A 26220-nucleotide genomic window follows, 5' to 3' on the forward strand; every position below is an offset into this window, starting at 1 on the left:
TAATGGTGTCCCCCGTGTGTCCCTCTAGGTAATAGTGTCCCCCGCGTGTCCCTCTAGGTAATAGTGTCCCCCGCGTGTCCCTCTAGGTAATGGTGTCCCCCGTGTGTCCCTCTAGGTAATGGTGTCCCCCGTGTGTCCCTCTAGGTAATAGTGTCCCCCGTGTGTCCCTCTAGGTAATAGTGTCCCCCGTGTGTCCCTCTAGGTAATAGTGTCCCCCGTGTGTCCCTCTAGGTAATAGTGTCCCCCGTGTGTCCCTCTAGGTAATAGTGTCCCCCGTGTGTCCCTCTAGGTAATAGTGTCCCCCGTGTGTCCCTCTAGGTAATAGTGTCCCCCGTGTGTCCCTCTAGGTAATAGTGTCCCCCGTGTGTCCCTCTAGGTAATAGTGTCCCCCGTGTGTCCCTCTAGGTCAGTGATGGCGAACCTTTTAGAGGCCGAGTGCCCAAACTACAACAAAGACCCACTTATTTATCGCAAAGTGCCAACACAGAAATTTAATTTGTGATTTATACTCCCTTCTCGGTCAGTTTTCATTGATACCAGCCCCTGAGGCACCAATACAGCAGAAAATAGTCCCAGGTAGCGCTGTCACTTTAATATAGCTCTGTGCACAGCAAGTCCTGGGCTGTCTGGGACTGCAGGAAGATACCTGGAGTCCTCTCTGGTGATGGCCTGAGTGCCCACAGAAAGGGCTCTGAGTGCCACCTCTGGCACCAGTGCCATAGGTTCGCCACCACTGCTCTAGGTAATGGTGTCCCCCGTGTGTCCCTCTAGGTAATAGTGTCCCCCGTGTGTCCCTCTAGGTAATAGTGTCCCCCGTGTGTCCCTCTAGGTAATAGTGTCCCCCGTGTGTCCCTCTAGGTAATGGTGTCCCCCGTGTGTCCCTCTAGGTAATAGTGTCCCCCGTGTGTCCCTCTAGGTAATAGTGTCCCCCGTGTGTCCCTCTAGGTAATGGTGTCTCCCGTGTGTCCCTCTAGGTAATGGTGTCCCCCGTGTGTCCCTCTAGGTAATAGTGTCCCCCGTGTGCCCCTCTAGGTAATAGTGTCCCCCGTGTGCCCCTCTAGGTAATAGTGTCCCTCGTGTGTCCCTCTAGGTAATAGTGTCCCCCGTGTGTCCCTCTAGGTAATAGTGTCCCCCGTGTGCCCCTCTAGGTAATAGTGTCCCCCGTGTGCCCCTCTAGGTAATAGTGTCCCTCGTGTGTCCCTCTAGGTAATAGTGTCCCCCGTGTGTCCCTCTAGGTAATAGTGTCCCCCGTGTGCCCCTCTAGGTAATAGTGTCCCCCGTGTGCCCCTCTAGGTAATAGTGTCCCTCGTGTGTCCCTCTAGGTAATAGTGTCCCCCGTGTGTCCCTCTAGGTAATAGTGTCCCCCGTGTGCCCCTCTAGGTAATAGTGTCCCCCGTGTGCCCCTCTAGGTAATAGTGTCCCTCGTGTGTCCCTCTAGGTAATAGTGTCCCCCGTGTGTCCCTCTAGGTAATAGTGTCCCCCGTGTGTCCCTCTAGGTAATAGTATCCCCCGTGTGCCCCTCTAGGTAATAGTGTCCCTCTAGGTAATGGTGTCCTCCGTGTGTCCCTCTAGGTAATAGTGTCCCCCGTGTGTCCCTCTAGGTAATAGTGTCCCCCGTGTGTCCCTCTAGGTAATGGTGTCCCCCGTGTGTCCCTCTAGGTAATGGTGTCCCCCGTGTGTCCCTCTAGGTAATGGTGTCCCCCGTGTGTCCCTCTAGGTAATGGTGTCCCCCGTGTGTCCCTCTAGGTAATAGTGTCCCCCGCGTGTCCCTCTAGGTAATAGTGTCCCCCGCGTGTCCCTCTAGGTAATGGTGTCCCCCGTGTGTCCCTCTAGGTAATGGTGTCCCCCGTGTGTCCCTCTAGGTAATAGTGTCCCCCGTGTGTCCCTCTAGGTAATAGTGTCCCCCGTGTGTCCCTCTAGGTAATAGTGTCCCCCGTGTGTCCCTCTAGGTAATAGTGTCCCCCGTGTGTCCCTCTAGGTAATAGTGTCCCCCGTGTGTCCCTCTAGGTAATAGTGTCCCCCGTGTGTCCCTCTAGGTAATAGTGTCCCCCGTGTGTCCCTCTAGGTAATAGTGTCCCCCGTGTGTCCCTCTAGGTAATAGTGTCCCCCGTGTGTCCCTCTAGGTCAGTGATGGCGAACCTTTTAGAGGCCGAGTGCCCAAACTACAACAAAGACCCACTTATTTATCGCAAAGTGCCAACACAGAAATTTAATTTGTGATTTATACTCCCTTCTCGGTCAGTTTTCATTGATACCAGCCCCTGAGGCACCAATACAGCAGAAAATAGTCCCAGGTAGCGCTGTCACTTTAATATAGCTCTGTGCACAGCAAGTCCTGGGCTGTCTGGGACTGCAGGAAGATACCTGGAGTCCTCTCTGGTGATGGCCTGAGTGCCCACAGAAAGGGCTCTGAGTGCCACCTCTGGCACCAGTGCCATAGGTTCGCCACCACTGCTCTAGGTAATGGTGTCCCCCGTGTGTCCCTCTAGGTAATAGTGTCCCCCGTGTGTCCCTCTAGGTAATAGTGTCCCCCGTGTGTCCCTCTAGGTAATAGTGTCCCCCGTGTGTCCCTCTAGGTAATGGTGTCCCCCGTGTGTCCCTCTAGGTAATAGTGTCCCCCGTGTGTCCCTCTAGGTAATAGTGTCCCCCGTGTGTCCCTCTAGGTAATGGTGTCTCCCGTGTGTCCCTCTAGGTAATGGTGTCCCCCGTGTGTCCCTCTAGGTAATAGTGTCCCCCGTGTGCCCCTCTAGGTAATAGTGTCCCCCGTGTGCCCCTCTAGGTAATAGTGTCCCTCGTGTGTCCCTCTAGGTAATAGTGTCCCCCGTGTGTCCCTCTAGGTAATAGTGTCCCCCGTGTGCCCCTCTAGGTAATAGTGTCCCCCGTGTGCCCCTCTAGGTAATAGTGTCCCTCGTGTGTCCCTCTAGGTAATAGTGTCCCCCGTGTGTCCCTCTAGGTAATAGTGTCCCCCGTGTGCCCCTCTAGGTAATAGTGTCCCCCGTGTGCCCCTCTAGGTAATAGTGTCCCTCGTGTGTCCCTCTAGGTAATAGTGTCCCCCGTGTGTCCCTCTAGGTAATAGTGTCCCCCGTGTGCCCCTCTAGGTAATAGTGTCCCCCGTGTGCCCCTCTAGGTAATAGTGTCCCTCGTGTGTCCCTCTAGGTAATAGTGTCCCCCGTGTGTCCCTCTAGGTAATAGTGTCCCCCGTGTGTCCCTCTAGGTAATAGTATCCCCCGTGTGCCCCTCTAGGTAATAGTGTCCCCCTAGGTAATAGTGTCCCCCGTGTGTCCCTCTAGGTAATAATGTCCCCTGTGTGTCCCTCTAGGTAATAGTGTCCCCCGTGTGTCCCTCTAGGTAATAGTGTCCCCCGTGTGTCCCTCTAGGTAATGGTGTCCTCCGTGTGTCCCTCTAGGTAATAGTGTCCCCCGTGTGTCCCTCTAGGTAATAGTGTCCCCCGTGTGTCCCTCTAGGTAATGGTGTCCCCCGTGTGTCCCTCTAGGTAATGGTGTCCCCCGTGTGTCCCTCTAGGTAATGGTGTCCCCCGTGTGTCCCTCTAGGTAATGGTGTCCCCCGTGTGTCCCTCTAGGTAATAGTGTCCCCCGTGTGTCCCTCTAGGTAATAGTGTCCCCCGTGTGTCCCTCTAGGTAATGGTGTCCCCCGTGTGTCCCTCTAGGTAATAGTGTCCCCCGTGTGTCCCTCTAGGTAATAGTGTCCCCCGTGTGCCCCTCTAGGTAATAGTGTCCCCCGTGTGTCCCTCTAGGTAATAGTGTCCCCCGTGTGTCCCTCTAGGTAATAGTGTCCTCCGTGTGTCCCTCTAGGTAATAGTGTCCCCCGTGTGTCCCTCTAGGTAATAGTGTCCCCCGTGTGTCCCTCTAGGTAATGGTGTCCCCCGTGTGTCCCTCTAGGTAATGGTGTCCTCCGTGTGTCCCTCTAGGTAATGGTGTCCCCCGTGTCCCTCTAGGTAATGGTGTCCCCCGTGTGTCCCTCTAGGTAATAGTGTCCCCCGTGTGTCCCTCTAGGTAATAGTGTCCCCCGTGTGTCCCTCTAGGTAATAGTGTCCCCCGTGTGTCCCTCTAGGTAATAGTGTCCCCCGTGTGTCCCTCTAGGTAATAGTGTCCCCCGTGTGTCCCTCTAGGTACCCCCGTGTGTCCCTCTAGGTAATAGTGTCCCCCGTGTGTCCCTCTAGGTAATAGTGTCCCCCGCGTGTCCCTCTAGGTAATGGTGTCCCCCGTGTGTCCCTCTAGGTAATGGTGTCCCCCGTGTGTCCCTCTAAGTAATGGTGTCTCCCGTGTGTCCCTCTAGGTAATGGTGTCCCCCGTGTGTCCCTCTAGGTAATGGTGTCCCCCGTGTGTCCCTCTAGGTAATGGTGTCCCCCGTGTGCCCCTCTAGGTAATGGTGTCCCCCGTGTGCCCCTCTAGGTAATGGTGTCCCCCGTGTGTCCCTATAGGTAAAAGTGTCCCCCGTGTGTCCCTCTAGGTAATAGTGTCCCCCGTGTGTCCCTCTAGGTAATAGTGTCCCCCGTGTGTCCCTCTAGGTAATAGTGTCCCCCTAGGTAATATTTTCCCCCGTTTGTCCCTCTAGGTAATAGTGTCCCCCGTGTGTCCCTCTAGGTAATAGTGTCCCCCTAGGTAATAGTGTCCCCCGTGTGTCCCTCTAGGTAATAGTGTCCCCCGTGTGTCCCTGTAGGTAATAGTGCCCCCCGTGTGTCCCTCTAGGTAATAGTGTCCCCCGTGTGCCCCTCTAGGTAATAGTGTCCCCCGTGTGCCCCTCTAGGTAATAGTGTCCCCCGTGTGCCCCTCTAGGTAATAGTGTCCCCCGTGTGCCCCTCTAGGTAATAGTATCCCCCGTGTGCCCCTCTAGGTAATAGTATCCCCCGTGTGCCCCTCTAGGTAATAGTGTCCCCCTAGGTAATAGTGTCCCCCTAGGTAATAGTGTCCCCCGTGTGTCCCTCTAGGTAATAATGTCCCCCGTGTGTCCCTCTAGGTAATAGTGTCCCCCGTGTGTCCCTCTAGGTAATAGTGTCCCCCGTGTGTCCCTCTAGGTAATGGTGTCCCCCGTGTGTCCCTCTAGGTAATAGTGTCCCCCGTGTGTCCCTCTAGGTAATAGTGTCCCTCTAGGTAATAGTGTCCCCCGTGTGCCCCTCTAGGTAATAGTGTCCCTCGTGTGCCCCTCTAGGTAATAGTGTCCCCCGTGTGCCCCTCTAGGTAATAGTGTCCCCCGTGTGCCCCTCTAGGTAATAGTGTCCCCCGTGTGTCCCTCTAGGTAATAGTGTCCCCCGTGTGCCCCTCTAGGTAATAGTGTCCCCCGTGTGACCCTCTAGGTAATAGTGTCCCCCGTGTGCCCCTCTAGGTAATAGTGTCCCCCGTGTGCCCCTCTAGGTAATAGTGTCCCCCGTGTGTCCCTCTAGGTAATAGTGTATCTGTACAGAAGTAACTGTATGCGTCTCTTGTGTCTCTTTATGTTAAAGTATCCAATCAGTAATGGTGCACCCATAGGTAGTTATAGGGGGAAATAGTGCCCACCTTGTGCCCCCATGGGTAATATTTCACATGGTTGTCTCCTTAAATGTGTCCATAATAGTAAAAGTTACCCTCTTTGTGCCCCTATAGTTTATTTTGGCCTTATAGGGGTTATCGGGCCCTCTTTGTGCCCCTATAGGTACAGGTGCCTCAGCTGCTGCCCCCGAGGCATGACCCAAAGATCAACCATGTAATCCTCCATGTTACCCCCCTTGTAATCTGCTATGTAACCCGCCTTGTAATCCGCCGTGTGACCCGCCTTGTAATCTACCATGTAATCCATCATGTAACCCGCTATGTAATATGCCATGTCACCTGCGATGTAATCTCTCATGTAATCCGCCATATTACCTGCGATGTAATGTGCTATGTTACCCCCATGTAATCCATCATGTAAACTGCCATGTTACCCCCCATGTAATCCGCCATGTTACCCCCCATGTAATCCGCCATGTAATCCCCATGTAATCCGCCATGTAATATGCTATGTTACCCCCAATGTAATCCGCCATGTAATCCCCATGTAATCCGCCATGTAATATGCTATGTTACCCCCAATGTAATCCGCCATGTAATCTGCCATGTTAACCCCCCCCCCATGTAATCTGCCATGTTACTCCCTTGTAATCCTTCTTTATGACCTCTTAGGGTATATTTCTCCTACAGTTTATACAATGTATTTGTAGTGATAATGTGTATGAGGCTGTCGGGTTCCCCCACCCGTCTCTCCACGTGTCGCCCTCCTGTTCAATCCATTGCACTGCTCTGAGCCATCCCCCGGGTCTTCTGTCCTCCTCCTGTTATATACAGATGTAGCAGAGCTACAGTGCAGGGTAAAGGGAACCTGTCAGCAGGACGTGATATATTGATTTATATGTGAGGATTGTAGCTTCTCCAAGTGCACTGGGGGTGTGTCCTCACACTGCTGTGCTCTGTGCTCTCTGCAGATGGTGTAATTTATATTATATATCAAGGTTGTGTCATTTTATTGTATTTTGATCTGGTTCTTGGGGCAGCAGTGACATTTAGGCTGTAGCCTCCCATTGTAGTATAACTCCTATAGGGCGGGAGACTGATGGGGGTGATAAATGTTAGTGTGGGGGGGGGGGGCGCTCCATCAGTCAGTGTATAAGCCGCTGTGCCGGGTGTGTGACGCTCTACATGACACGTATGGCGGAGCAGACGCTCGTCTGTGCTTTATCTAGCATCCACAGTTCCTGCTTGTTCACCATCTGCACCCGGATCTGCCGGCCCTGACCAGAGGAAACTAATTGTATCATATGCTCCGTTCTCCAGAATTACTGGCGCTGATTGTCCGGACAGAGGGCACCTATGGGAGACACTGGGCACATGGATCTTCTGTTTGGTCAATAATTGAGATATTTGGAAGGTGTTTTTTTGCACCTGATTTATGATCGTGTCTTTTTTCTTGTGATGCATGTTTAGTTTTTCCTGTCCAGATGCAACCTTTGTCTTTTTTTGAGACTTTTTGTTGCAAATGTTTCAAATGAACCTGAACATGAGCCACGTGATGGGGAGGTGCGGGTATGTACAGGAGAGGACACATGCCGCGTGATGGGGAGGTGCGGGTATGTACAGGAGAGGACACATGCCACGTGATGGGGAGGTGGGGGTATGTACAGGAGAGGACACATGCCACGTGATGGGGAGGTGGGGGTATGTACAGGAGAGGACACATGCCACGTGATGGGGAGGTGGGGGTATGTACAGGAGAGGACACATGCCGCGTGATGGGGAGGTGCGGGTATGTACAGGAGAGGACACATGCCACGTGATGGGGAGGTGGGGGTATGTACAGGAGAGGACACATGCCACGTGATGGGGAGGTGGGGGTATGTACAGGAGAGGACACATGCCACGTGATGGGGAGGTGCGGGTATGTACAGGAGAGGACACATGCCACGTGATGGGGAGGTGGGGGTATGTACAGGAGAGGACACATGCCGCGTGATGGGGAGGTGCGGGTATGTACAGGAGAGGACACATGCCACGTGATGGGGAGGTGGTGGTATGTACAGGAGAGGACACATGCCACGTGATGGGGAGGTGGGGGTATGTACAGGAGAGGACACATGCCACGTGATGGGGAGGTGCGGGTATGTACAGGAGAGGACACATGCCACGTGATGGGGAGGGGGGTATGTACAGGAGAGGACACAAGCCATGAGAGAGGGTATGTACAGGAGAGGACACAAGCCACGTGATGGGGAGGTGGGGTTATGTACAGGAGAGGACAAGAGCCACGTGATGGGGAGGTGGGGGTATGTACAGGAGAGGACAAGAGCCACGTGATGGGGAGGTGGGGGTATGTACAGGAGAGGACACAAGCCACATGATGGGGAGGTGGGGGTATGTACAGGAGAGGACACAAGCCATGAGAGAGGGTATGTACAGGAGAGGACACGAGCCACACAATGGGGGGTATGTACAGGAGAGGACACAAGCCGTGAGAGAGGGTATGTACAGGAGAGGACACAAGCCATGAGAGAGGGTATGTACAGGAGAGGACACGAGCCACGTGATGGGGAGGTGGGGGTATGTACAGGAGAGGACACAAGCCACGTGATGGAGAGGTGGGGGTATGTACAGGAGAGGACATAAGCCACGTGATGGAGAGGTGAGGGTATGTACAGGAGAGGACACAAGCCATGAGAGAGGGTATGTACAGGAGAGGACACAAGCCATGAGAGAGGGTATGTACAGGAGAGGACACAAGCCATGACAGAGGGTATGTACAGGAGAGGACACGAGCCATGAGAGAGGGTATGTACAGGAGAGGACACGAGCCATGAGAGAGGGTATGTACAGGAGAGGACACAAGCCATGAGAGAGGGTATGTACAGGAGAGGACACGAGCCATTAGAGAGGGTATGTACAGGAGAGGACACAAGCCATGAGAGAGGGTATGTACAGGAGAGGACACAAGCCACGTGATGGGGAGGTGGGGGTATGTACAGGAGAGGACACAAGCCATGAGAGAGGGTATGTACAGGAGAGGACACAAGCCATGAGAGAGGGTATGTACAGGAGAGGACACAAGCCATGAGAGAGGGTTTGTACAGGAGAGGATACAAGCCACGTGATGGGGAGGTGGTGGTATGTACAGGAGAGGACACAAGCCACGTGATGGGGAGGGGGGTATGTACAGGAGAGGACACAAGCCATGAGAGAGGGTATGTACAGGAGAGGACACAAGCCATGAGAGAGGGTATGTACAGGAGAGGACACAAGCCACGTGATGGGGAGGTGGGGGTATGTACAGGAGAGGACACAAGCCATGTGATGGGGAGGGGGGTATGTACAGGAGAGGACACAAGCCATGAGAGAGGGTATGTACAGGAGAGGACACGAGCCATGAGAGAGGGTATGTACAGGAGAGGACACAAGCCACGTGATGGGGAGGTGGGGGTATGTACAGGAGAGGACACAAGCCACGTGATGGGGAGGTGGGGGTATGTACAGGAGAGGACACAAGCCACGTGATGGGGAGGGGGGTATGTACAGGAGAGGACACAAGCCATGAGAGAGGGTATGTACAGGAGAGGACACAAGCCACGTGATGGGGAGGTGGGGGTATGTACAGGAGAGGACATAAGCCACGTGATGGGGAGGTGGGGGTATGTACAGGAGAGGACATAAGCCACGTGATGGGGAGGTGGGGGTATGTACAGGAGAGGACATAAGCCACGTGATGGGGAGGTGGGGGTATGTACAGGAGAGGACACAAGCCACGTGATGGGGAGGTGGGGGTATGTACAGGAGAGGACATAAGCCACGTGATGGGGAGGTGGGGGTATGTACAGGAGAGGACACAAGCCACGTGATGGGGAGGTGGGGATATGTACAGGAGAGGACACGAGCCACGTGATGGGGAGGTGGGGGTATGTACAGGAGAGGACACAAGCCATGAGAGAGGATATGTACAGGAGAGGACACGAGCCACATGATGGGGAGGGGGTATGTACAGGAGAGGACAAGAGCCACGTGATGGGGAGGGGGGTATGTACAGGAGAGGACACGAGCCACATGATGGGGAGGGGGTATGTACAGGAGAGGACAAGAGCCACGTGATGGGGAGGGGGTATGTACAGGAGAGGACAAGAGCCACATGATGGGGAGGGGGTATGTACAGGAGAGGACAAGTGCCACGTGATGGGGAGGGGGTATGTACAGGAGAGGACACAAGCCCCGAGGGGGGACATGAGCCACGTGACACCGCACTCTCAGGGTGCATCCACACGTTCAGTCTTTCAGCTGCAGATTTTGAAGCCAAAAGCAGGTGCAGATCATGCTGGAGAAAAGAACAGAAAAGTCACAAAAAAGATAGAAGAAATAAGGCAGAAATAAGGATCTGCAGCCCGCCCTCTATCCAGTCCTGCTACACTGTATACAGAGGCTCAGACGTTGTCTCCGCTCGTGTTATTCGCCGCCCTTTGGCTTGTAGCATTTTGTTTCCATATTTGTTCGGCTGCGCGGCCTCCTGGAGTCATTGTGTGATCGCTCTCAAGCAGAAGAGACGTGTCCAGGACACACGAGCTGCAGGGACCATCGTCTCCCTGTAACATCCTGAGGTAGAGGATGGGAAAGGAGCAGCCACTAAATTCATAGAGATATAATGATGTATCCAGAGAGTAGGGTCTGAATATACAGATGCATTTGCAACACCCCCCACCGGGGCCTTTTCTTGGGGCCTGGAGACAGCCGGGGCCCAGAATACCGGAGTGGCTGGGGGTTGAGGCTTAGGGCACGCTGTGGTCACGGTGCTTGGTACGGGGACCGGAGGGCTGTCCTACAGCAGGTGGTGTGTGCAAGAAATATGGAGGGAGAGGCTGATGCGCTATACACAACTACCCACCTGCCTATGCGTTGGCTGGGGTGTTGCACATTGTGTATTGTTTAGTGGATATAGATATTCATGGAAAGGGAAACTGTCAGCAGGTGTCATCATGTGCTACTGGCAGTGCTCCCTTCTGAGACGTGAGATCATATTCACACAGGCTTGTAGTGCGCTAGAACTGCAGCAGATAGAGGAGGAGGATTAATATAAGACCGAAGAGCACAGCAGTGTGAGCACACATCCCCAGTGCACCTGGAGAAGCTACAATCCTGGAATATAAATCCGTAAATCTCAGTCCTGCTGCTACTAACAGCATACACAAAGGTCTGATTACACATCTCTGCAGGGACAATACATAACACTGGCTGCAGAGAGCACAGAGCACAGCAGTGTGAGGTCTGATTACACATCTCTGCAGGGACAATACATAACACTGGCTGCACAGAGCACAGAGCACAGCAGTGTGAGGTCCGATTACACATCTCTCCAGGGACAATACATAACACTGGCTGCAGAGAGCACAGAGCACAGCAGTGTGAGGTCTGATTACACATCTCTCCAGGGACAATACATAACACTGGCTGCAGGGAGCACAGAGCACAGCAGTGTGAGGTCTGATTACACATCTCTCCAGGGACAATACATAACACTGGCTGCAGAGAGCACAGAGCACAGCAGTGTGAGGTCTGATTACACATCTCTCCAGGGACAATACATAACACTGGCTGCACAGAGCACAGAGCACAGCAGTGTGAGGTCTGATTACACATCTCTCCAGGGATAATACATAGCACTGGCTGCAGAGAGCACAGAGCACAGCAGTGTGAGGTCTGATTACACCTCTCTCTAGGGGTAATACATAACACTGGCTGCAGAGAGCACAGAGCACAGCAGTGTGAGGACTGATTACACATCTCTCCAGGGACAATACATAACACTGGGTGTAGAAAGAACAGAGCACAGCAGTGTGAGGTCTGATTACACATCTCTCCAGGGACAGTACATAACACTGGCTGCAGAGAGCACAGAGCACAGCAGTGTGAGGTCTGATTACACATCTCTCCAGGGACAATACATAACACTGGCTGCAGAGAGCACAGAGCACAGCAGTGTGAGGTCTGATTACACATCTCTCCATTGACAATACATAACACTGGCTGCAGAGAGCACAGCAGTGTGAGGTCTGATTACACATCTCTCCATTGACAATACATAACACTGGCTGCAGAGAGCACAGAGCACAGCAGTGTGAGGTCTGATTACACATCTTTCAAGGGACATCACATAACACTGGCTGCAGAGAGCACAGAGCACAGCAGTGTGAGGTCTGATTACACATCTCTACAGGGACAATACATAACACTGGCTGCACAGAGCACAGCAGTGTGAGGTCTGGTTACACACCTCTCCAGGGACAATAGATAACACTGGCTGCACAGAGCACAGCAGTGTGAGGTCTGATTACACATCTCTCCAGGGACAATACATAACACTGGCTGCAGAGAGCACAGAGCACAGCAGTGTGAGGTCTGATTACACATCTCTCCAGGGACAATACATAACACTGGCTGCAGAGAGCACAGAGCACAGCAGTGTGAGGTCTGATTACACACCTCTCCAGGGACAATACATAACACTGGCTGCAGAGAGCACAGAGCACAGCAGTGTGAGGTCTGATTACACATCTCTCCAGGGACAATACAAAACACTGGCTGCACAGAGCACAGCAGTGTGAGGTCTGATTACACATCTCTCCAGGGACAGTACATAACACTGGCTGCAGAGAGCACAGAGCACAGCAGTGTGAGGTCTGATTACACATCTCTCCAAGGACAGTACATAACACTGGCTGCAGAGAGCACAGAGCACAGCAGGGTGAGGTCTGATTACACATCTTTCCAGGGACAGTACATAACACTGGCTGCAGAGAGCACAGAGCACAGCAGTGTGAGGTCTGATTACACATCTCTCCAGGTACAGTACATAACACTGGCTGCAGAGAGCACAGAGCACAGCAGTGGTGAGGTCTGATTACACATCTCTCCAGGGACAATACATAACACTGGCTGCAGAGAGCACAGCAGTGTGAGGTCTGATTACACATCTCTCCAGGGACAATACATAACACTGGCTGCAGAGAGCACAGAGCACAGCAGTGTGAGGTCTGATTACACATCTCTCCAGGGACATTACATAACACTGGCTGCAGAGAGTACAGAGCACAGCAGTGTGAGGTCTGATTACACATCTCTCCAGGGACAAAAGATAACACTGGCTGCACAGAGCACAGCAGTGTGAGGTCTGATTACACATCTCTCCAGGGATAATACATAACACTGGCTGCAGAGAGCACAGAGCACAGCAGTGTGAGGTCTGATTACACATCTCTCCAGGGACAATACATAACACTGGCTGCACAGAGCACAGCAGTGTGAGGTCTGATTACACATCTCTCCAGGGACAATACATAACACTGGCTGCAGAGCGCACAGAGCACAGCAGTGTGAGGTCTGATTACACATCTCTCCAGGGATAATACATAACACTGGCTGCAGAGAGCACAGAGCACAGCAGTGTGAGGTCTGATTACACATCTCTCCAGGGACAATACATAACACTGGCTGCACAGAGCACAGCAGTGTGAGGTCTGATTACACATCTCTCCAGGGACAATACATAACACTGGCTGCAGAGAGCACAGCAGTGTGAGGTCTGATTACACATCTCTCCAGGGACATTACATAACACTGGCTGCAGAGAGTACAGAGCACAGCAGTGTGAGGTCTGATTACACATCTCTCCAGGCCAATACATAACACTGGCTGCAGAGAGCACAGAGCACAGCAGTGTGAGGTCTGATTACACATCTCTCCAGGGACAATACATAACACTGGCTGCACAGAGCACAGCAGTGTGAGGTCTGATTACACATCTCTCCAGGGACAAAAGATAACACTGGCTGCACAGAGCACAGAGCACAGCAGTGTGAGGTCTGATTACACATCTCTCCAGGGACAATACATAACACTGGCTGCAGAGAGCACAGAGCACAGCAGTGTGAGGTCTGATTACACATCTCTCCAGGGACCATACATAACACTGGCTGCACAGAGCACAGAGCACAGCAGTGTGAGGTCTGATTACACATCTCTCCAGGGACAATACATAACACTGGCTGCAGAGAGCACAGAGCACAGCAGTGTGAGGTCTAATTACACATCTCTCCAGGGACAGTACATAACACTGGCTGCAGAGAGCACAGAGCACAGCAGTGTGAGGTCTGATTACACATCTCTCCAGGAACAATACATAACACTGGCTGCACAGAGCACAGCAGTGTGAGGTCTGATTACACATCTCTCCAGGAACAATACATAACACTGGCTGCACAGAGCACAGAGCACAGCAGTGTGAGGTCTGATTACACATCTCTCCAGGGACAATACATAACACTGGCTGCACAGAGCACAGCAGTGTGAGGACACACCCGCAGTGCACTTGGAGGAGATTAGATAGTGGAATATAAATCCATAGATCACAGTCCTGATTACACATCTCACCAGGGATAACAGTCAGTCTGGTCACACCTGCTAACAGTTTCCTCTGTAAAGAGAACCTGTCATTGAAACGAACCCTCACAAAATAAATACTAAATACGATTATTAAAAAGCATTGCCCTTATCCCTAAGGGTGCGTTCACACAAGGCATTAACATTGCAGCCATGGAGAGGGACGTTTTAGGGTGTGTTCACACGTGGCAGTAACGCTTACATTTCCTAACGCATCAGAACAGCTGAGAAGAGGAGGTTTGCCTGATGACATCGCTCCTAACAATGCAGTTACAAAACGCATGCGATTGTTGATGCTGCATTGGCGCATGCGTTTTGTAATGGTCCCTCTCCATGGCTGCAATGTTAAAAAATCAGTTTGTGAACTTATATGCAACTCACCTGACGTGAGTCCATTAAAAGTAATGGGGTCCGGTATATTTAGTGTTGACTGCACTGCTCCGCCTCCATGTTCCTGATTGACAGGTCTCACTGCTAGGACATGCTGCTGTGTGGAACATTGAGAGAGAGAGAGCTCTGTCATGTCACGTGACCAGGGTGATGTTATCTAAGGTGCTTTTCCCAGTTACATTTCCAACATTTACCCCATGTATGTATCACCCCATGTATGTATCGGATCACATGAAATCATAGCAACCTCTGTGGACTTCTACTCCTCCCCCTTCTCCATGGAGGCTGCTGTGATTTCCTGTGATCAGATACATACATGGGGTAAACGTTACAAAGGTAATTGGGTCAAGCACCTTAGATGACCTCACCCTGGTCACATGACATGCTGAGAAGAGGCATGGAACATGGGGAGGAGTAGATGGGGAGGGGCTGGGGGAGCAGGACACACCCCCTCTGATGCCAGGGTATATAACATAAAGTTACTTTATGAGGATTTGAGGGAAACAATTATCAGCTATTAGAAGGACGTCGGGTAGTTACTAGGGCTCTATGGGAACCCGCCAATAGCTGTATTTGTGCAAAATGTGGTGACAGGTTCCCTTTAAGTATCGGAGTTGCCGATATGGGTCAATCATGGTTATAGGCTGGTCCTGTGCACCACAAAGGTTTTAAACAGTAACCTGTCCACATACATGTATCAGCAGGTGACAGTGATGTACAGATCAATGTGTACGATGGATATGCAACACCCTCGCCGATGCAAGGCAGAGGGGTTGTTGCGAATACGTCCCACCATGTAGCTTGCAGCCTGTGAAGGGTCTTATCAGCCCCACAGCAGGTCACTACATAACACAGATGAGCACTGCAGCGGTAGAGTCTGCCTGGTAAGGCAGGAGTTAATTCTAAATGTGATGTAATAGGTGTCATCCAATCACATGTGTTCAAATCTTGTATCTGTGAGCTGAGATGTAATTGGAGGAGCAGCCACCACCTGACCAGTGGGAGTAATAAAACCCCTGGTCAGGAAACTTCTAGAGTCCAGTGTGAGGAGAGAGTTCACTCTCTCAGATCAGAGTAGAGACTCTTCGGAGTCTGCGCAGCCAGCACACCAGACCAGAGCAAGTGAGCCCAGCTCCCTGCCTGAAGAGTGTAGTGAGTTAGTGAGTGAGGAAAGGGGTATCATCCTACCTTCAAGGGTGATATCTGAAGCACTCCAGGACAAGCTGAAGCATCCTGCTAGGACACAGCTACCTCCCAGCCTGCCCTCTGCATCCAGGCTGAGAATCCCTCCTGTGGCTCCCTCCAACTGCATCTCCAGCACTCCACCATTCTGTTAAGGCACGTTGCTGCGGTTCCTGTCGGTTCCAATAAAGAACTGTAAGTTACTTTTGTACAACCTCTGCCTCGGTCTGGTCCCTGCTACTATGGCTGTCACCATCACGGGCACCCTGTCCACCACACAGAGACTCATACTCTAGACACCAAAGGGTTGCCCCAGGGAGATCCGCTATAGCAACCTCTCCCTCATCATTTCTTGCCAACACCACCCTGCTGGAGACCTGCCAGGCTGTAGGACAGCCCTCCGGTTCCCCCATACCAAGCACCGTGACACTAGCGTGCCTAGGCCGCAACCGCCAGCCACTCAGGTACTGCGGGCCCAGGCTGTCTCCAGGCCCCGAGAAAAGGCTAGGCCCCGGTGGGGGATGTTGCAGATAGCAGTAGTAGTAGTTTCCATTCACTTACAGCAAAGCAGAGAATGTCGAATTTGGGAGAAATGTAAACATATGTTCAATCACAGCGACATTATTTTTCATTGTTTTTTGATTAGTTTTGCTTAATAAAGACTTCAATCACAATGCGCACACTACACCCCGGCAGTATAGACAGGAGGTAGCAGAGCTCTATGTGTCGCCCCCCTTCATGTTAGTGTATTGAGCTGAAGCACGTGGTAAGGGGGCACTCACATGTGCAGTAGGGGTATGTGGGTGCACACAGGGGAAGCACAGGACAGAGGGGACCAAAGAAGTGATTTTATATTGGGGTCTGTATTGAGATTCTGTGACATTGTTAAACATCTCCAGCAGCCTCTGTCTGTGCCTGTGTCTCCTCTATCACTCAGAAGCATCAGCAGGATCACATAGGACATTATAGAGCAGTACTGACCTGTACTGATGGGGATAAAGCACTTGGGGTGAGATAGAAACTTCCTCCAGCCTCTCTCTGTGCATGTGTCAGTTCCTGTTCGTTCCTCCCCCTTTCTGTTGAGTTATATGTAATCTGTCACGTTTGTCCGTTTTGTCTCTTGTATTTGCAACCTGTTTATAAGAGAATGTTGGGGTTTTTATGGGATAGAAGATAAATGGGGAATACACTGCACTATAATACACTGCACTATAATACACTGCACTATAATACACTGCACTATAATACACTGCACTATAATACACTGCACTATAATACACTGCACTATAATACACTGCACTATAATACGCTGCACTATAATACGCTGCACTATAATACGCTGCACTATAATACACTGCACTATAATACGCTACACTATAATACACTGCACTATAATACACTGCACTATAATACGCTGCACTATAATACGCTGCACTATAATACACTACACTATAATACACTGCACTATAATACACTGCACTATAATACGCTACACTATAATACACTGCACTATAATACACTACACTATAATACACTGCACTATAATACGCTGCACTATAATACGCTGCACTATAATACGCTGCACTATAATACGCTGCACTATAATACACTACACTATAATACACTGCACTATAATACACTACACTATAATACACTACACTATAATACACTGCACTATAATACACTACACTATAATACACTACACTATAATACACTGCACTATAATACACTGCACTATAATACACTACACTATAATACGCTGCACTATAATACGCTGCACTATAATACACTACAGTATAATACACTGCACTATAATACACTGCACTATAATACACTGCACTATAATACACTGCACTATAATACACTGCACTATAATACGCTGCACTATAATACGCTGCACTATAATACACTGCACTATAATACGCTGAACTATAATACACTACAGTATAATACACTGCACTATAATACACTGCACTATAATACACTGCACTATAATACACTGCACTATAATACACTACACTATAATACACTGCACTATAATACACTGCACTATAATACACTACAGTATAATACACTGCACTATAATACACTGCACTATAATACGCTGCACTATAATACGCTGCACTATAATACGCTGCACTATAATACGCTGCACTATAATACGCTGCACTATAATACGCTGCACTATAATACGCTGCACTATAATACGCTGCACTATAATACGCTGCACTATAATACACTGCACTATAATACGCTGCACTATAATACACTGCACTATAATACGCTGCACTATAATACACTGCACTATAATACGCTACACTATAATACACTGCACTATAATACACTGCACTATAATACGCTACACTATAATACACTGCACTATAATACACTGCACTATAATACACTGCACTATAATACACTGCACTATAATACACTGCACTATAATACACTGCACTATAATACGCTACACTATAATACACTGCACTATAATACACTGCACTATAATACACTGCACTATAATACGCTACACTATAATACACTGCACTATAATACACTGCACTATAATACACTGCACTATAATACGCTACACTATAATACGCTGCACTATAATACACTGCACTATAATACACTGCACTATAATACGCTGCACTATAATACGCTGCACTATAATACGCTGCACTATAATACGCTGCACTATAATACGCTGCACTATAATACGCTGCACTATAATACGCTGCACTATAATACACTGCACTATAATACACTGCACTATAATACACTACACTGCACTATAATACTCTCCATGTATAACTTGTGTAGTTTATTATATAAGCAGTAACATTCTATAAATGAGGACTTCAGGTCTTGATGCAGATGACCGGCCCGCACATAGATAAACCTACCAGGACATTCTGCAGTTGTAGCTCTTGAAGGGGGATGAGGTCCAATAATAGCTGATTGATAGGACACGTCAGACCCACACTTGTGCTATTAAAGACTGCAATATGTCCCACAAAAACCTAGACCCCACACAGCTATAATGACTGACAGATAAAGCTCTATCTTCCTTCCAGGTTATTGGTGACACAGCGTTTTCTTTTGCTTTTTTCACTGTTGTCATTCCGAGCCATCACTTTGTTACTTTTCTCTAGGAAGTCTTGTTTTTTGCAGGACAGGTTGTGTTTTTGAATGGCGCTGTATCTGCGGTACTTAAATCTTATTAACCCTTTCTGTGGGAGAATGGGAAAACGCAACAATGTTGTCACCTCGTTACGTTGTTGTTTGTTTTTTACGTATTTTGACATTTTCCTTGTAGCATAAAAGAATTTTTTTTTTTTTATTATTTTTTATTTTTAGTTAATAAACAACATAAAAACCCACCTATACACAAAACCTGCTCCACACCCCCTACAAGTCCCAGGACAACTGCGAAATATCAGTAGAAAACAACATTTTATCTTTACCCGACGCTTATTATGTTTCATAAAAATCATTTTTTATTTTGTTTGAAGTTTTTTTAGGACGTTTTTTTTTTTTTTGTGCGCAGCTTCTTTTCCAGAGCCGTAACTTTTTTAGATGTCCATATTTTTCCCAGACAGAGATGGGATTCTTGTTTGTTTTTGATAGTTTCTTAGGGGTTTTGTTCTGTCTTTTCCTCCTTTGATCTGTGTGTACCAGAGCGTCGTCCTTCTACTGGTGACATTGTAAAGAGGAGAATTCCATCTTTCAAAAAGAATAAACAGGTTCAGGTTTTTTTTTTTTTCCAAAAAGAGATTTTTTAATAAAAAGGATGTTTCAGCCCCGTCACATAGAAATTACCATGTAGGAGGTGCAGTAAATAAGTGGTATGTTATACCGTATACATGTACCGGGGAGGAGGAGGTGTTATACCGTATACATGTACCGGGGAGGAGGAGGCGTTATACCGTATACATGTACCGGGGAGGAGGTGTTATACCGTATACATGTACCGGGGAGGAGGAGGTGTTATACCGTATACATGTACCGGGGAGGAGGTGTTATACCGTATACATGTACCGGGGAGGAGGAGGCGTTATACCGTATACATGTACCGGGGAGGAGGAGGTGTTATACCGTATACATGTACCGGGGAGGAGGAGGCGTTATACCGTATACATGTACCGGGGAGGAGGAGGCGTTATACCGTATACATGTACCGGGGAGGAGGTGTTATACCGTGTACATGTACCGGGGAGGAGGAGGTGTTATACCGTATACATGTACCGGGGAGGAGGAGGTGTTATACCGTATACATGTACCGGGGAGGAGGAGGTGTTATACCGTATACATGTACCGGGGAGGAGGAGGTGTTATACCGTATACATGTACCGGGGAGGAGGAGGTGTTATACCGTGTACATGTACCGGGGAGGAGGAGGTGTTATACCGTATACATGTACCGGGGAGGAGGAGGTGTTATACCGTATACATGTACCGGGGAGGAGGAGGCGTTATACCGTATACATGTACCGGGGAGGAGGAGGTGTTATACCGTATACATGTACCGGGGAGGAGGAGGCGTTATACCGTGTACATGTACCAGGGAGGAGGTGTTATACCGTATACATGTACCGGGGAGGAGGAGGTGTTATACCGTATACATGTACCGGGGAGGAGGAGGTGTTATACCGTATACATGTACCGGGGAGGAGGAGGTGTTATACCGTATACATGTACCGGGGAGGAGGAGGTGTTATACCGTATACATGTACCGGGGAGGAGGAGGTGTTATACCGTATACATGTACCGGGGAGGAGGAGGTGTTATACCGTATACATGTACCGGGGAGGAGGAGGTGTTATACCGTATACATGTACCGGGGAGGAGGAGGTGTTATACCGTATACATGTACCGGGGAGGAGGAGGTGTTATACCGTATACATGTACCGGGGAGGAGGAGATGTTATACCGTATACATGTACCGGGGAGGAGGAGGCGTTATACCGTATACATGTACCGGGGAGGAGGAGGCGTTATACCGTATACATGTACCGGGGAGGAGGAGGTGTTATACCGTATACATGTACCGGGGAGGAGGAGGTGTTATACCGTATACATGTACCGGGGAGGAGGAGGTGTTATACCGTATACATGTACCGGGGAGGAGGAGATGTTATACTGTATACATGTACCGGGGAGGAGGAGGCGTTATACCGTATACATGTACCGGGGAGGAGGAGGTGTTATACCGTATACATGTACCGGGGAGGAGGAGGTGTTATACCGTATACATGTACCGGGGAGGAGGAGGTGTTATACCGTATACATGTACCGGGGAGGAGGAGGTGTTATACCGTATACATGTACCGGGGAGGAGGAGGTGTTATACCGTATACATGTACCGGGGAGGAGGTACAGGACACTACATATAACATATACACTGCTATATACGGAGTGATACTACACAGGACGCTACATATAACATATACACTGCTATATACGGAGTGATACTATACAGGACGCTACATATAACATATACACTGCTGTATACGGAGTGATACTATACAGGACGCTACATATAACATATACACTGCTGTATACGGAGTGATACTACACAGGACGCTACATATAACATATACACTGCTATATACGGAGTGATACTATACAGGACACTACATATAACATATACACTGCTATATATACGGAGTGATACTATACAGGACACTACATATAACATATACACTGCTATATACGGAGTGATACTATACAGGACACTACATATAACATATACACTGCTATATACGGAGTGATACTATACAGGACACTACATATAACATATACACTGCTATATACGGAGTGATACTATACAGGACACTACATATAACATATACACTGCTATATACGGAGTGATACTATACAGGACACTACATATAACATATACACTGCTATATACGGAGTGATACTATACAGGACACTACATATAACATATACACTGCTATATACGGAGTGATACTATACAGGACACTACATATAACATATACACTGCTATATACGGAGTGATACTATACAGGACGCTACATATAACATATACACTGCTATATACGGAGTGATACTACACAGGACGCTACATATAACATATACACTGCTATATACGGAGTGATACTATACAGGACACTACATATAACATATACACTGCTATATACGGAGTGATACTATACAGGACGCTACATATAACATATACACTGCTATATACGGAGTGATACTATACAGGACACTACATATAACATATACACTGCTATATACGGAGTGATACTATACAGGACGCTACATATAACATATACACTGCTATATACGGAGTGATACTATACAGGACGCTACATATAACATATACACTGCTGTATACGGAGTGATACTATACAGGACGCTACATATAACATATACACTGCTATATACGGAGTGATACTATACAGGACACTACATATAACATATACACTGCTATATACGGAGTGATACTATACAGGACACTACATATAACATATACACTGCTATATACGGAGTGATACTATACAGGACGCTACATATAACATATACACTGCTATATACGGAGTGATACTATACAGGACACTACATATAACATATACACTGCTGTATACGGAGTGATACTATACAGGACGCTACATATAACATATACACTGCTGTATACGGAGTGATACTATACAGGACACTACATATAACATATACACTGCTATATACGGAGTGATACTACACAGGACGCTACATATAACATATACACTGCTATATACGGCTGCAGTACTCGCTCCGGATACTTCCTTCTGGTCCTGTAAGTTTTGTGCAGTCAGTCGGGAGGGGCCGGCGTCCTCCTGTGTGGGTGCAGGTGTAGTGGCGGCTCATCTGTATTCTGGGCAGGGTGCAGGATGCGGGACGGGTGCAGCAGTCCCCTCTGTGCCCCCCGGTGACGTCACCCGCAGCCCCTCCATTGTCACCACCACCTGTCTGACAGCTCACATGCCTCTCATCACCTCCTTAAAAGAGAAGGGTCATGCGAGGTAAAGGGAGGCGCCAGCCTGGCACCCCACCTGGGCAGACTTCTGCACGGGAGGAGGGGGGGCTCCAGACATACAAGGGGTTAATTCTGCTGGGATGAATAGAGGTTGGGATTATTTTGGTTGCCCCCTTCCTCCTCCTGCTGCTGCTGCTGCTGCTGCTCTACTATTCAGATGATGCAGTTTTCCTGACACTGGATGACGCGGAGCTGCACGTTGCTCGCATTCCTGGCGGTCACATGACCATGTGGGATCCTTGCAGCATGCAACATTTAATAGGACTAGAAATGGGGGTCTGATGCCAGGCTCGCTCCTGGGGCTCCGAGTACTGGCCCATCTGGTCCCATGATGCCCCCGGAGTCCTGGCTGCCGGCTGTTGGATTGTGGAGGAAGCCCCCGGTGGATCCGTAGCTGGAGTTGCTGTAGTTTCTGTGCATTGGAGGGTCATGCGTCTGCTGCAGCCTCTCCTCCCCGCACATCTCCTGCTGCGGCGTTCTGCCATGTAGTCCCCGTCCTGACGGGGGGGATCCTTTTTTTTATTTTTTTATTTTGTGTCATTATTTTTTCTCCGGGTTTTTTTCCCCCTTCTCCCTCCCCTCTGGATGCCGCGCCGGGCACCCGCCATGCCGTCTGATTAATTGGGTTTGACAGTGATGATGATGATGAACATGCGTTCTCGGAGAGCGGCTGCTGCGTCCGTGATGATGAGGGGCTGTAATAATGGTCGTTATGCTCGCAATTCTCCCCACAGTGACTGCATTATCGAGGAGAAGACCGTGGTCCTGCAGAAGAAGGATAATGAAGGCTTCGGCTTCGTACTCCGAGGGGCAAAAGGTAAGAGCCCTCCGTGCCAGGTAATGTCCGTGTGTTTGGGGGGGGGGGGGTTATATTTTTTCCTCCTCCGTGTGTTTTTTTTTTTTTTCCCATGCCTGAAATTTTATCGGGAATAATTCCTGCTACTCTCAGTTGCTAGACAACACGGCTCCCCCCGGCTCCTGCGCTCAGCCCTGCCTCACGCTGCCATAGCCGACATCCTTCATCGTCATCCTCCTCCTCGCCTTCATGCAACACAACATCTACATGCAAAACTTTTGCAAACGTCAATTATCCATGTAAGATTAGGGGGGAAGCAGGTGACTCTACTGTCTCTTAAAGGGTTAATGTAACATATTAAAGGGAACCTGTCAACAGGTTTTACCCCTCTAAACTACTCACCCCCCTCAGGTAGGGGATAAAATGGCCTTTCTAGAATTTCCCCTTTTAAAGTGAAATCTCATCGGTTTACCTATAAAACAAGTCAGGTCAGGAAAATATGACTCTTCTCCCGTCATTTTCACATGAGATGAGTCAAGTTTAGTGATTACAGGTGGATTGTCACTCCAGATGCCCCTATCTCCTGTTCTATAGCACCTAGAAACAAGCTGCTGGTGTCATATTAAAGATAAGAATCTTAGCAGGTTTATGGTTCACAGCTGCACATTCAAGCAGCTGAAAAGTAGGCGGCAACTGGATCTTTATCTGCAGCTTGTATTTCCAGCTTCGCCTTCTGTAGCTGAGGGACACATCAGTCTGATGATCTCCTCATCTTTAATATGACATATACATATGACAAGCTTTGCTTCTAGGTGCTACAGAACAGGAGATCGGGGCTACTGAACCCACACTCCACCTGTAACCACTAAACTTGACTCATCTCGTGTGAAAATGAGGGGAGAAGAGTCATATTTTCCTGGGTTTTTTTTTTATAGGTAAACGCATGAGATTTCACTTACCTGGGAGTTTAGTGGGGTAAAAGCTGGTGACAGGATCCCTTTAAATCCTTTGTGCACTGGCATTACACTACACTATATAGGACTAATGGCACCCAGCGTCTTCCACCACCAGGTTGTAAGACTATTTTTGGCACCCCCCCGCAGTTATCCCTGAGCACATAACGGCCCCTATAGACCCCCTGAAGCTACTGTTGTACTATACCATAAGGCATCTGTATACGCCCCCCGTGCTGCTGGCGTCACACTCAGGATCCTCCCCGCGGCTGACAATACTTTGGGATTAGAGAATATAGAAGCTGCAGGCCCTGCACATGACCTGATGCACAGACCTGTGAAGGGGCGAGGCCTGGGGGGGGGACTATAAATTCGGTACAACCAAATAAAGTTGCAGAGGCTTCGGCTTTGTCGTCTTTAGTCTTTGATGATAATTTTGTTGACAGGTGAGTCCCATAAGTTATGTAAAGTTATGCTAAATAGCAGGAAGCAGGGGCAGGGGTGAGGGCCGCACCATGCAGAGATACAGGGATGTGCATGACGGAGGAGGGGGGGTACACTGGATGGTGGTCCCCGAGATCCCATGGGGCCCACTGACTAATGTCATAGACAAGACAGATGAATAACAATCATTATAGTACAGAAGTCCCATACCAGCAGCAGCTCCTGCACCAACCACTGATAAACCAGGGACATTACTCGTAGATCCAGGCACCAGGACTGTGGTATCTTCCTATATGTGTTATCCAAGGCCTCCTTCATTCTAATATCAACATTTAAACTAATAAGCCAGAAGTGCTATGGATGTGTTACCAGAGCTCCTCTGTACTGTAGCTTCACAGGCTGTTACCCTGTGCAGGAGAACTTTTCCTTACCACTGTGTGAGATTCAGCAAGCAGAGGAATGGGGGAAGTGCTGAGGGACCAGGGGGAGGAGAGACAGTGTAACAGCCTGTGAATCTAATACACAAAGGGACTTTGGTAAGTTGCCCATAGCACTCATGAGTAAAAGTTGATTTTAGAAGGAAAGAGGCAATGAATAACACATATAGGAAGATCCCACAGTCCTGGTGCCTGGATGTATGAGTTATGTCTCTGGATTATCAGGATGGATTGTGATGGGAGATTTCCTTTAATATAACATGGACTGTCTGTAATAGAGCTGCTCCTGCTCTATAACATCACCTGTCTATACTGCATAATGTGTACAGTACTGTAATATACATATAATTTGTACAGGAGTGTACTTTTGGACATTGGTGGCACACATCTCTCTGTGTGTATATACCATGGCCAAAGCAAAGTTCCTGTATGTATATATGTATATAGGATGACTATGTAATGTGAGGCATTGGTGCCACAGGAAACCTCCGAACTGGGCAGATTTCTCACAAGTTCACACAATGTACAACATAATAAATGCTGCTCCTTTCGATCTATAACATGCTGCCTGTAGATAGGACACTATATACAATGGGCTCAGCTCCTCCTGCTTTATAACATGCTGCCTGCAGATAGGACACTATGTACCATCTCCAAAGCTCCTCCTGCTCTATAACATGCTGCCTGCAGATAGGACCCTATGTACAATGTGCTCAGCTCCTCCTGCTCTATAACATGCTGCCTGCAGATAGGAAACTATGTACAATCTGCTCAGCTCCTCCTGCTCTATAACATGCTGCCTGCAGATAGGACACTATGTACCATCTCCAAAGCTCCTCCTGCTCTATAACATGCTGCCTGCAGATAGGAAACTATGTACAATCTGCTCAGCTCCTCCTGCTCTATAACATGCTACCTGCAGATAGGACACTATGTACAATCTGCTCAGCTCCTCCTGCTCTATAACATGCTGCCTGCAGAAAGGACACTATGTACCATCTCCAAAGCTCCTCCTGCTCTATAACATGCTGCCTGCA

General features: G+C 49.0%; 1 protein-coding gene across 5 annotated transcripts in view; it reads left to right on the forward strand.

Moving 5' to 3' along the window:
- SHANK2 (SH3 and multiple ankyrin repeat domains 2) overlaps positions 1–26220 on the forward strand; it is a 166456-nt gene that overhangs the window by 30776 nt on the left and 109460 nt on the right. For all 5 annotated transcript variants that reach the window (XM_072119097.1, XM_072119095.1, XM_072119096.1 and 2 more), the window contains exon 3: positions 23288–23370. In XM_072119097.1, the coding sequence (XP_071975198.1) occupies positions 23288–23370 (83 nt within the window). The remainder of the gene's footprint in view (positions 1–23287; positions 23371–26220) is intronic.

Source organism: Engystomops pustulosus, chromosome 7, assembly GCF_040894005.1.
Source record: "Engystomops pustulosus chromosome 7, aEngPut4.maternal, whole genome shotgun sequence".
Taxonomy (NCBI): Eukaryota; Metazoa; Chordata; class Amphibia; order Anura; family Leptodactylidae; genus Engystomops; species Engystomops pustulosus.